The sequence below is a fragment of the Scleropages formosus genome, chromosome 23 (assembly GCF_900964775.1).
Source record: "Scleropages formosus chromosome 23, fSclFor1.1, whole genome shotgun sequence".
Classification (NCBI taxonomy): domain Eukaryota; kingdom Metazoa; phylum Chordata; class Actinopteri; order Osteoglossiformes; family Osteoglossidae; genus Scleropages; species Scleropages formosus.
Window position 1 is genome coordinate 8,134,910 of NC_041828.1, and position 11,986 is coordinate 8,146,895.

Below are 11,986 nucleotides of genomic sequence, written 5' to 3' on the forward strand. Positions count from 1 at the left end.
ATGTAAACGGCTACAATCATTCACATTCATATAATAAAAAGTTTAAAAAAAATCATATAAAAATAAGGTTCTTCCAAAAAGAGTGAAAACCATACCTTTAAAGTGTAATGCAAGTAGCAGCCAAAAGTTATTATATACAACAGCTTAAAAAAAACTGTAAAAAATATATAAAAAAGCTTTGTAGAAAAATGTGTTAAACATACTCATTTTGCAAACTAATAATATGAATTTCTGTGTTTCTATAACTCCAGCTACAAATTATTTTCACAAACCAAAAGCACTTAATGACTGGTAAAAAAAAATACAAAGTTTACCGCAGGCCCTGTTCTTGTTTGATTTAGTAATAAGTAAAATTCATACATTCCTCCTAATGCATCCGCGGCAGGTGCGGATGAGGAGGAGGATGTTTTCCCGAGACCGCGAGCCGACACCGAACGCGGGGAACGAGCGCAATCGTAACGAGGAATGTCAAAAACGATATCGTTTGATTGAAATCAAACGCTGTCAGTACTGCGGAGCTCAGTCGGTCGCTCGGCGAACTCGCTCCGCCGCGCCATCCACGCTATGGAAGGCTAAAGTGCTTCGCTGTCACGTGCGCCGCGTTATCCCCGGTTGAGGGCGGCTCGCTCCCGTCAGGACGGTACAACGTCGCGGAGTCCGAACCAACGCTTTCCATTCTTAGGCAGGACCTCCTATCCAGAGCCGCTTCCTCCAAGTAAAAATGCCGTAAGTGCAAAGCTTCATTTTGGTATCGTGCCTGCTTTTCAAGCAAAATGCAATAAAATTAAATGTTAAAATTGCGTCTAAGACGGTGCGATGGTTTTATAGTAATTTACATCTGAAAACAAACCTGTGTGCTGTATATATAACTCCTATTACCTTAATATAAAAGCTTACACTGGTACCGAAGTACATCTGTATTTCGGTCAAAAAACATCACGCACACCACACACACACACACACACACACACACACACACACACACACACACACACACACACACACACACAGAGCTTCACAGGTGGCCTACTGTCCAGTGCCCAGGGAGGCCAAGCCCTGAATGGTCACGCACATGACCAGCGGGAGGAGTCCGGGCTGCGGACCGGTCTCTGCCCGCAGTCGGCCCCTCTCCGTTCGCAGCTCAACGTTAGACGACAGGAAGAGCCGCTCCGTTCTTCGCGCCGCCTCCTCGCCGACCAGGGAGCTCAGGAGCGGGTCTTGGAGGTTACACTCCCCGCCCACCAGCAGGCGGCTCACCTGTGTGAACAGTATGTGCTTAATGATCAACCACAGGTGGGGGGGTTTGGGGCGCCTGCGTTCACATCACTTGCTCAGATTCTCTCTCTCACACACACACACTTTCGCCCTCAGTATGTAGCACACAGGTGAGTTCTGAGCACGCCGTCAGTTGACTGCAGTTGCGATACGCTCGCTCGTTCAGTTTCGGATCACTAACAGTCCGTCATTCTCCGTTTCACTCACCAGGCTGTTCAGGGCCTTTAGGTTGGGGGGACTGCAAAACCACTCCAGCTGGGCGAGGCCGACATCGCTCATCTCTGGAAGGATGCGCAAGAATGAACGCGGGAAGGAACGCTCGGGGTTCGAACAGATCGGGGCGGGTTAGCGCGTCGAGGTGTTCGGGAAGCTTAAATATACGGTCACCACGCCGACATCACGAATGAGCGATGAGGACAAAGAGAAGGAAAAGGCATTAACGCTACTTGATGCGTTACAGCTCGGGTTCCAGGTGTTCGAAGGTGCTCTCACCCTCCATGGCGCTGATCAGGAGGTACGCGGCCGTGAGGGGGGACGAGTCCTGGGACTTATAGCCACCGGCCTGGATCGGATCCTGCCGATTCAGCTGGAGAATTTCCAGAAGATCTCTCACCGCGTGCTTCAGAGAAGGGGACTGTTCCGGGTCTCCCGGGTCAGGCGTCCCACCCCGACACCGCTCGTCCAGCTGTGCAGAACGCAGGGATAATCTTACCCATTTCAGCACCATATGGGGTCCAAATGCAGTGAGGAAAGTGAGCTTTACAGTCTCATCGCTCCAATCGGGAGCTGCTCTTACAAGGATTTCGTTTACACGTGTTCATTTAGCTGAGACTTTTCTCCAAAGCGACTGACAGCGTTAAGCTACTTATAACGATTTACCCATTTATACAGCTGAGCAATTTTTGTACTGAAGCAATTTAGGGTTGGTACCTTGCTCAAGGGTACTACAGCTGGAGGTGAGATCCGAACCTGCAACCTTTGGGTTCAAAGGCAGCAGCTCCAACTACCAGCTGCTTCTACCAGGATTTCACTTAAAGTTGTCACTTATATTTATTTATTTAGCAGACGCTTTTGTCCAAAGCGACTTCCAGTGAACTCTACGTAGTGTTACGAGCCCACACACCTTATTCACCGTGGTGACTTACACTGCTAGATACTCTACTTACACTGGGTCACTCATCCATACATCAGTGGAACACACACACACACTCTCTGTCACTCACACACCATGGGGGAACCTGAACAGCATGTCTTTGGACTGTGGGAGGAAACCAGAGCACCCAGAGGGGAAACAACACAGATATGGGGAGAACAAGCAAACTCCACACAGACTGAGCGGGGATCGAACCCACATCCTCTCACACCACCCAGGCGCTGTGAGACCACAGCGTCACTCGCTGTGCCCATGTGCCACCCACACTTAGAGTGTGTACTTGTCTACGCGGACCATCGCTGTGCAAGTGAGCATAGTTCAGCTCAGCGTGACACCATTGAGTTGAAGGAAAATATACATTTTTCATTCATCTCACACTTTTCTCCAAAGCAACTCTCAATGGCAAGTTTACTACATGAAGCTACTTACAAAGGTTTACGCAATTATTTATACCGGGGAATAATTTTGACCGTAGCAATTCAGGGCAAGTTCCCCAATCAAGGGTTCTACAGCAGGAGTGGGGATTCGAACCCGGGTCGCCGATTACCAAGTGCCAGCTCTAGCCACTGCTGCCGCACCGCCATGGGGCTGAGGGACCTAAGAGGCGCCGCTCCTTTGGCTGTCGTCCTTGTCACTCACCACAGCGTCCAAGGCACCGAGCGCCGCTCTGTCTGCTAGGACCCGCTTCAGGAGGAGAAACAGGCCGGACCGGGTCGGCGCCGGGAGGTCAGCCAGCTGCTGGAGATAGGCCTTCAGCTTCTGCAGGTCTTTTGAGTTGAGAAGAGACAAGTAGGACTTTTTTTTAACGAAACGATGACCAAAAAAGAGAAATTTTTCCAAACTTCAACCACTTCCTTTCCTTTTCAGATGACCCCCAGTTGACCATGCTGTCAAATATGTGGTAAAGCACTGCTCTTAGGCGCTAACCAATGGCAGATACAGCGGTTTATACTGCGGTATGAGACGGATTGACTGCACTCAAGGCTCACGTGTCTGCAGGTACACGTCTCTTGTCTGCTGGGGTATCGTTTTTGGACATGTGCGTCACTTTGGAGAAACGCACGTGCAGAGCGAATAAATGCGATTGTGGTATAAAAGCAGAAAATGTGATTATGCTCATGCGCCCGTGACGTGGGAACTATAGTTCTCAGCAGAGAAAGAAAGATGTAACAGCAATTAAAGTGATTTCTCACACATATTTTTCCCATAACCAAAGATCTTTGTCATAATTCAGAGGAGATTAATTTCTTCCCTCCTAGAAATTACAGCACTGCTATTCTACTCACTTCCCACCGGCCACACGTAATACAACGTATCCACGGATACGCAAAACAACGTCGAAATCAGATGTGCGCAGATCGAAGAAAACGCCGAGAGACAGGCAGGCGGCCGACAGCACGAACAGCGCGACACGCAAAAATTCACACACGCGGAAAACACGGGAATGTCTGCATTACGTTCGTCCAGGATGCTGAGCGGCGCGTTGCCAGGAATCAGGAGCTCGTCCCGCAAACCAGCCGCCATCGGCCCGTCTACTAGGACCACGTCCAGGGGAGAGATGCACAGGGGGTCCGCCTCCGCAGAGTCGGCCTCAAACCCACCCAAAGTGTCGGGCTGCAGACACAGCTCTGGCCAACACACAGAAACGGGGAACATCATCATGAACACAGGACAGACTGATGCTCCTCTGAGCCACTGCATGTGTGCTGCTGGAGAACAGAACCGTCACCAGACAAACTACATATGTTGAAATGCAGATAGATTCACACACACACACACACAGAGGAAGAGAGGCTCACCATACTGCCCCCCGCGCTTCACTTCCAGCTCGATAATACTGTACGCTATGACTGTGTGTGGAGGGATCTCCATGGAGACATTGCTGTCTTTCTCCATGTTTCCGTTCTCCCTCACCGACACCTGAGCAGCAGTAACACACGCAAAGTTAACTGAGGGAGCAGGGTCACCCGACCCGAGAAAGCAGCAGCTCATCTGCTTTGCATTCACGTTCTCCTACCTGCACGTCCTGGGGTCCAAGCAAACCAAACACGGCCCCGCAGGAGCCCTGTCCCATGACCTCCTGTGTGATGGAGCATGGTTGAGTGGTGAAGATCCTTTCTTTTAGGACCCCGAACACGTCGTTCCGCTTCTCCCGGGTCTGCTGCACCAGGCAGTGGTCCAGATTCAGTAACCTGCAGGTACCGTAAGAACCAAAGGCAATTTCTTAGAATGACGATCAAACTTCTCAGAAACACACAACCCTCAACCATGTGAGAATCTGACAACATTCATCCATCTGACGCTCAACTATCTGAGATACTGAGAAGGCTCAACCATCTGAGATTGACAAAGTTCATCCATGTGAAAACCTGAGAAAGCTCAACCATCTGAGAACGTGAAAATGCACAACCATCTGAAAACCAAAGTTCATTCATGTGAAGACCTGAGAAAGCTCAACCACCTGAGAACATCAGAACTGTCAACCATCTGAGAACCTGACAAAATTTATCCACGTGAGAACCTGAGAAAGCTCAACCATCTGAGAACGTTACAACTGTCAACTATCTGAGAACATTAGAACTGGCAACTATCTGAGAACCCAACACAGTTCACCCATGTGAACACCTGAGAAAGCTCAACCATCTGAGAACATGAAAATACACAACCATCTGAAAACCAAAGTTCATCCATGTGAACACCTGAGAAAGCTCAACCATGTGAGAATGTTAGAACTCAACCATCTGAGAACACGAAAATACTCAACCTTCTGACAACGCTCAAAAATTAGAGAACCTGACAATGCTCAAATCAGCATCTACCTTCATGGCTACCATGACATCAAAGAAACCCCGTACCATATAACTCAGTTTGCAGAAGGGGAAAACCTGCGGATTCCCTGCGATGATGCAATTTTACATCTTTTAGATAAGAGACCTGTAGAACGAGACTATAAAGGAGAACTAGAAAGTATCTCCAAAGACAATGTAGTAGTAGGTTTAAGGAAGCCCTTGAGAGCACAAAGTTGTGAAACAGCAATAAGTTACAAGACAGGACGCATTTCCCTCCCAGTCAGCGAATGGCATAGTGACCCGAATGAAGGAACTAGGTGCCCACAACATTTTTCAGTTCCTCTTCCAAGCCCAGTCCCTTCTGGAAAAGACTCTTCAGGGTGCTCTGCGCTATGAACTCACTACAGATCTGCTTACATCAACACATCTGCACAGATTTTCTCTTTGCTTTCCACAAGCTCATATTCAGGGGTTAAGAAGTTAAGAAGCCAAGAAGCCATAGCTGTGGCACCGGTGTCCCGTTGTTCTTCTCCTGCTTCGAAGAGTGTGGAGTGTGCGGGGGGTGTGTCCTCACCTGTCTCTGGAAGCAAAGAGCAGATTCTGGACGTCCACCTCCTGCTTCTTTAGGTGGCCGAAAGAGGACTGAAGCTTGGAGCTGCCCTTTCCTTCCAGGTTGAGGCCGACCCTTCCCAAGCCTGCATCGATCTTCCCTGCCAGGTTGTCCGAGTACATCCCCTCGTACTTCAGAAAGTCGGACTCGGCCACATCTAAAGATCAAGATAAAGCAGCTTGGTGTCACTTTGGTACATGTGCAAGCAAGCACTTCTTAGCAGAGGAGGGTGTGGTGGCGCAGCGGGTTTGACCGGGTCCTACTCTCTGGTGGGTCTGGAGGTCGAGTCCCGCTTGGGATGCCTTGCGATGGACTGGCGTCCCGTCCTGGGTGCGTCCCCTCCCCCTCCAGCCTAACCCCCTGTGTTGCTGGGTTAGGCTCCGGTTCGCCATGACCCCATTTGGGACAAGTGGTTTCAGACAATGCGTGTGTGTACCTGGGCGAATGGCCTCGCCAAGCAGCACGTCGCTCAGAGTGAAGTCGGTCGGCAAATATCTGGGCCGCTGCCAGAACCAGAACGGATTGCGCTTGATGACGAGCGACAGCATGTCCAGCTTGTCGGAGTTGTTCAGTCGGGAGACGGGGATCAGGCACCCGTCTGGGTCGATCTGCTTCGTGAAGTTCTTTGTGGCCTTTGCGAACATCTCCAGTGAGGCTGTGGAGCTGATCTCCCGACACTGGAAGCAGAGAGCATCCGCGCAATTAGAGCGAGACGACTTCATCCCCTCACTTTTCGGTTCTCGCCGTAACGGACTCACCGAAAGCTACTTAAGCCGAACGCTTGCCCTCCGCTGCAATCACAGCTCTCCAGAAGGACCTCCTTCCATCCGTCCAGGAGGCACAGCGACGTACCGCCGTCCCAACGTTAATTACTCATTTCATGCCTGCAGAGCAGCTGTACCTAAGCTGCATATTTAATTACTGTGACCGCTAGGATGAGCCAAACAAGGAGGTTGCGTGTCAAACTTTGTGTGAGACAGTCAAAGAGAGCTTATGAGTCACGAGACCTTTCGTAACCCATGTGCTAAAGGCTACCGATGTGACAGTTGGAGGATGCCGCGAAGCAGTATCTCCAAGCAGACAACTTCCATTTTACGGGCTGCCAGGTCATCGAATATCTCCTGAAACTAGTCACCAAATCTATGTCAGCATACGTTATCAACCATTATTTCTCTGACACATTTACCGAAGGTCACTTCTAAAGTCCCGTAATCGAGTCTACGGCAATTTACCCATTTATAGAACGTGGCATCACTGTATCGATTCAAGTCCCCTGATCAAGGGAAGCACAGCAGGAGGAGATTCAAAACCAGAAACCTTCAGACTGTAAAGATTGTGTCACCTGCTGCCCTCCTTTTTCTGAAAGCACACTGAAAAATTCCCTCATGTGAATAGTAAAAAAAAAAAAGGTACCTTCATAGGTGTGGAAAAATTTAAGTAGAACAGCATACACATATATACAGTATATATTTTATATATATATATATACATACACATATATACATACACACACATCCATACATTATATATACATATATGTACACACAATAAGTACATCTATTATACTGCAAGGTCAAAACGGTCATATTTCATATCATCAGACACTTTAAATGTAACTCAATGTAATTTCCAGTTCTTCTGGTAAACAGACTGTCATAGCTGCTATGTTTTCTCTTTTACTATTGATATAGCATTTAAATTAATATATTCCATATTAATTCTATATTATATAACATGAAAATTAATGTTGTAACCACACAAAAGCAGCTATGTATGTTTTTAATTACAGACAAATTGCTGACTCCTGCCATCCGCTAAATAACCATGAGGTCATATAAAAGGTTTTTATAAACAAGCTGGTATACAGTATCTGCATTACTCGGATGCAGTACCCTGGAAGGGCAGCAGGTGGCGCAGTGATTAAAGCACTGGACTCATAACGAGAATGTCCCTACCTCGATTCCTTCTCCTGTACCCAAGATAACTATCCACTAAAATATCTCGCTGTTTAAATAGTTGAAAGTATTACTTTTACATTCATTGTCAGTTCCGAGTTTGTTTGCAAATTTTCCACCATCGCATCATCGCCATGAAGAAGCACAAGCACGTGGCTGGAGACACGATCGCACTTAATAAAACGAATTCAAGTAAAACATTCGTTACACAGCAGAACATTTAAAAGAATGTATGTATAAAACAGACAGAATTAAGGTGGCACCTGAAAGCTTGTTTTTAATAGCGACACTCACCCTCCGCGTCTTCTCAGCTACTGCACGCGCAGCCGTCAAAAGAGCGACATTTGTTTACAAAAAAAGGGCTGCCCCCCCAAGACCCGCCCATCGCTGTTCTAATTGGTGCGCTTGTGGCTCGGCCTATTCTGATAGAGCCAAAAGACTGTCAATCAAACCATACTCTTTGAAGTGAGCTTGCGCTTCCAGGAAATTTTTTTAAAGACGCAGTTCGCCGGCTGGCAGACGGCGGAGGCAGGATCTTTCACAACTGTCAAATTTTCCTCGAAGCAGCAAACGTGAAGGGGAAATTTGTGATGTTCTATCATCCGCTTTGCTTTGCTCGGGAAAGAACACCGTCGTCAATGGTGGCTCTAGCGCTTCATAAGTGATTGCAATGGGAAAATGAGAAAAAGTCCAAAATGTACTGCATATCATAAATATTTACATATTTCCTTGTAGGTTAAGGCATAAATTACAGAAGGTTATAAATTAAAACGGTCACTTTTTTTATGATTATTAGATTTCTCTGCTCAGTTTTTTAAAATAATTGTTTATAGGACTGGCGTCCCGTCCTGGGTGTGTCCCCTTCCCCCTCTGGCCTTACGCCCTGTGTTGCCGGGTAGGCTCCGGTTCCCCGTGACCCCGTAGGGGACAAGCGGTTCTGAAAATGTGTGTGTGTGTGTGTGTGTTTATAAATCAAATGTAAATACTCTTATTCTAGCAGTAACATCTAACTAAACAAGCACACAGTATGAAACCGCTTATCCCAAGCCTAATGCGACAGCACAGGGCGCAAGGTTGGAGGCGGGGGAAAACATACACCCAGGACGGGATGCCAGTCCATTGCAAGGCACCCCAAGCAGGACTCGAACCCCAGACCTGCCAGAGAGCAGGCCCCGCTCAAACCCGCTGTGCTGCCGCGACCCCCTCTAACTGAACAGCGTGTGTTAAAACTAACACCCAGCGTATACAAGTTTTGCTGGGAATGACTAGGAAATACCACGAAGACTACAAAAACAGTTAGCCGAGAGAGAGCGAGAGAGCCTCCCTGAACACACCGTCCGGCTCACACCCGAACAGCTACTCTCCAGTGTACAGATGTTAATAAAGGGAAGCGCTGAAACAGATCAGTTTACTTCCTCCTCAGACGAGGTATTTTGTGAATCAGAACAAAGGAATGTACCAGTGACAGGGTACGAGGACAGCACTCCCCTGCTGTACGGTTTTTTGGGGCAAAAGCGAAAGGCTGAAGCCTACTCTTGCCATCAAATCAGTCACAGTAAAAAAGGGAACATTTGTTTCTCCTTTGAGATATTTCTCAACAGTTAGAAATTTTGGACTTGAAAGGAGTAAAACTGACGTTACATTTGGCAAAATATCACCATATGTCCTTAATAATGCAATTAAGGAATTGCAAGAAAGGGAACTTGAAGCTGATGTAAAAAATTATTCGTCGTAGGCAGTGCGGTCAGGATGACCCTCGTCCTGGGAGAAGTGCTGGGTGGGAGCTACACGGTGCACAGTGCCGCGCTGCCTGCGGAGACCACGCTTGAAAAAAGCTCTCGTCATTCTCCTTAAACACTTCCAGATGGAGTGTTTTGCAGCACGTTGCATCAGGGTAGCTTCAGACTTCAGTGAATGGAAAAAATAAAAGGTATTTCCAGGGTAGGTATTTCTAGAAGAGATATTTGAGTGGCACTCTTCCACCAGCCATTGCTCGTGCCATGAGTAGAACAGATTAAAAACAGAAAATACAACCAAAGAATCCAATCAGAATTTCTCCTGAGTCTCAGGCAAAAACAATGCTATGCAGGGAGGAGAGAACCAGCTGGAAAGTTATGGAAAACAGCTTCACTCCATCACAGCGGCCAAGAAAAGCCCTCCATCGTAGGGTAATGCTGCAGATTAGTAGCAGATGCTCAGCCTTATCATGTCCACCACACATGAATGGCCAGGCGAACACAAACTCAAGTTTGCACATACAAACCAGCAACCCCACCCAAACACATACTATCTGGTGTCACACCTCTGGAGGAGATAGTATTACAACCCTTTATTCTTGCTGCACAAAGCCATTTCCACCTTCTTGCATGGACATACACAGACAAACACATTCCCCAGTATTTTAGTCAGCAATTTCCAATACAGAGCAGCAAAAAGCTACAGTCCTCTTGGTGACCTGGGCTCATACTAGAACAGGTACAATAATTTAAAAAAAAAAAAAAACCATCAAATTTCATAAGTTCATATCAAAAAGTACCAGTGAAAGGAGGGATGGGCAGCCACAAAACAATTTCTCCCTTTGGCTGTGATTGAGAGTTATTGTTCCCATCTGGCTTACTCTACTGTTAAGTAGATTTATTATTTCTGCAATATTGTATTTGTAGTAACTTTAACATTACAGCACTGTTCAGTGCTCTGTGCCACTCAGTTGTGAAAAGTGCTCTATGAAAAAAAGAAAAAAAAAAAAACAGAAGTTTTGAGACACAAGCAAGTCATTATTTTGCAGACATTTTAATAACCTAAAAAGGAGCAGGGATCTTCCATAGATATTAAAATATGCTCTAATTTTATGTTACAGTTGGAAGTATTTTTGCAATTAGTAAGGCTAGGCTGAATATACCGAAACTACATCTTGATGGATGCCGTTTCTGTCAGGAGGTAGAATATATCAAAGTGCCAGTAGCTAACAGAGTACTGCACAGCGTATAGCATCACCAGCGACGACTAGAGTGTGCTTGCAGTCCAGTGACTGGGTCTTGTGTCCTTTACACCATTTGGGACACTATGACAATACATATTTATCTTTATGCAACATACACACGTTATGGAATGCTTACATAGAATTGACAGTTTTCCATATCTGCACTACATTGAAAATGTATTTATAAAAAAATAAAAAAAAAAACATGTTAAGCACTTTATAGTCTTCGCTGGGTCTAAGGCAAGAAATTGTGTTTGAATCTGTTCTTTTTTACCTTCCGCTTGCAGTTCTAGAGCTACGGGTCAGCTTCTCCGAGTCCGTTGGAATCCACATTGGTGTTCTATAATTATTCTTCGCCTTGAGTCAGTCTTTGGACTGAAAATTATGCATTTCCACTTCCTTAAACATATTTTGCAAGAGGCAAGTCGTGATTTCTTGAGTCCGCTCATAATTTTGTGCAACAACAGTAACAAGCAACAACACCTGATTTAAAAAAAAACGGCTAATTTGGTTAATAAAACTGAATACTGGATGATAGAGGAGTGATACATTCTTTTGGTCCATAACCAATTAAAAGTACAATTGTATAGATAAAAAAAATGTCAAAAAGGAAAACAAGATACATAATGAAAGAAACGAAAAATAAACGATAAGAGAATGAAAAAAGTTAAAACTATACAGATCAGGCAATACAACTAGCCACCCAGGTGTAGAATCATCCCACAGTATGACTCAATAAATGTAATTTTCTTTTAGGTGTGATTTCGGTTTGAGCTTGATGCTCTTAATGACATAGCTTTGTCATTTTTCATTATTTTAAACAGTAGAAGTACAGTAGTAGTAGTCTCTTGAAATATACTTAATTTTTGGTTGGACACCACACTAGTTGTAAATTGCTCACGCATACGCTAAAAAAGCTTTGTCAATTATCATCTGCAACAGTTTTTGAAATTCCTCTACCTTCTCCTAAGGTTTTAAAATCATGTGCACATTCTTCTGACTTTTAGTGGAAGAACAATGGAGGACCGAGTGTGTCAAATGACAATTTCTTCACCAGCTGCCACCAGAACACACAGCTGGAAACCTAAAAGAAGCCATGTCTAGAGGAACCGAGTCACCAGAGCACAGGGCAGTCCAGGTTTGCAAAGCCTGGGTCTCTTCTCAGCTCCCAATAGGTGTTGTTACTCACCCATGTGTCATCACTTGACTTCCTGTATAATAAAT

At 45.9% G+C, this 11,986-nt stretch overlaps 2 protein-coding genes across 8 annotated transcripts in view; both read right to left on the reverse strand.

Moving 5' to 3' along the window:
* Positions 1-998: 998 nt before the first annotated feature.
* On the reverse strand, positions 999-8,560 carry gsdmea (gasdermin Ea). 2 transcript variants are annotated; one of them, XM_018750235.2, is made up of 11 exons: positions 8,077-8,089; positions 6,586-6,757; positions 6,264-6,504; positions 5,792-5,984; positions 4,446-4,620; positions 4,228-4,348; positions 3,886-4,056; positions 3,068-3,195; positions 1,768-1,960; positions 1,483-1,556; positions 999-1,257 (listed from the first exon to the last, which is right to left on the reverse strand). In XM_018750235.2, exons 3-11 carry the CDS (start codon positions 6,469-6,471, stop codon positions 1,027-1,029), a joined length of 1,494 nt encoding a protein of 497 aa, XP_018605751.2. In that variant the 5' UTR covers positions 6,472-6,504; positions 6,586-6,757; positions 8,077-8,089; the 3' UTR covers positions 999-1,026. The 2 variants fall into 2 exon arrangements, with proteins under 2 accessions (XP_018605751.2, XP_018605749.2); XM_018750233.2 differs by lacking the exon at positions 6,586-6,757 and having other exon boundaries at positions 8,077-8,560.
* A 1,521-nt stretch (positions 8,561-10,081) lies between these two features.
* osbpl3a (oxysterol binding protein-like 3a) overlaps positions 10,082-11,986 on the reverse strand; it is a 28,619-nt gene continuing 26,714 nt past the window's right edge. For all 6 annotated transcript variants that reach the window (XM_018750418.2, XM_018750419.2, XM_018750417.2 and 3 more), the window contains exon 22: positions 10,082-11,973. In XM_018750418.2, the coding sequence (XP_018605934.2) occupies positions 11,877-11,973 (97 nt within the window). In that variant the 3' untranslated portion in view covers positions 10,082-11,876. The remainder of the gene's footprint in view (positions 11,974-11,986) is intronic.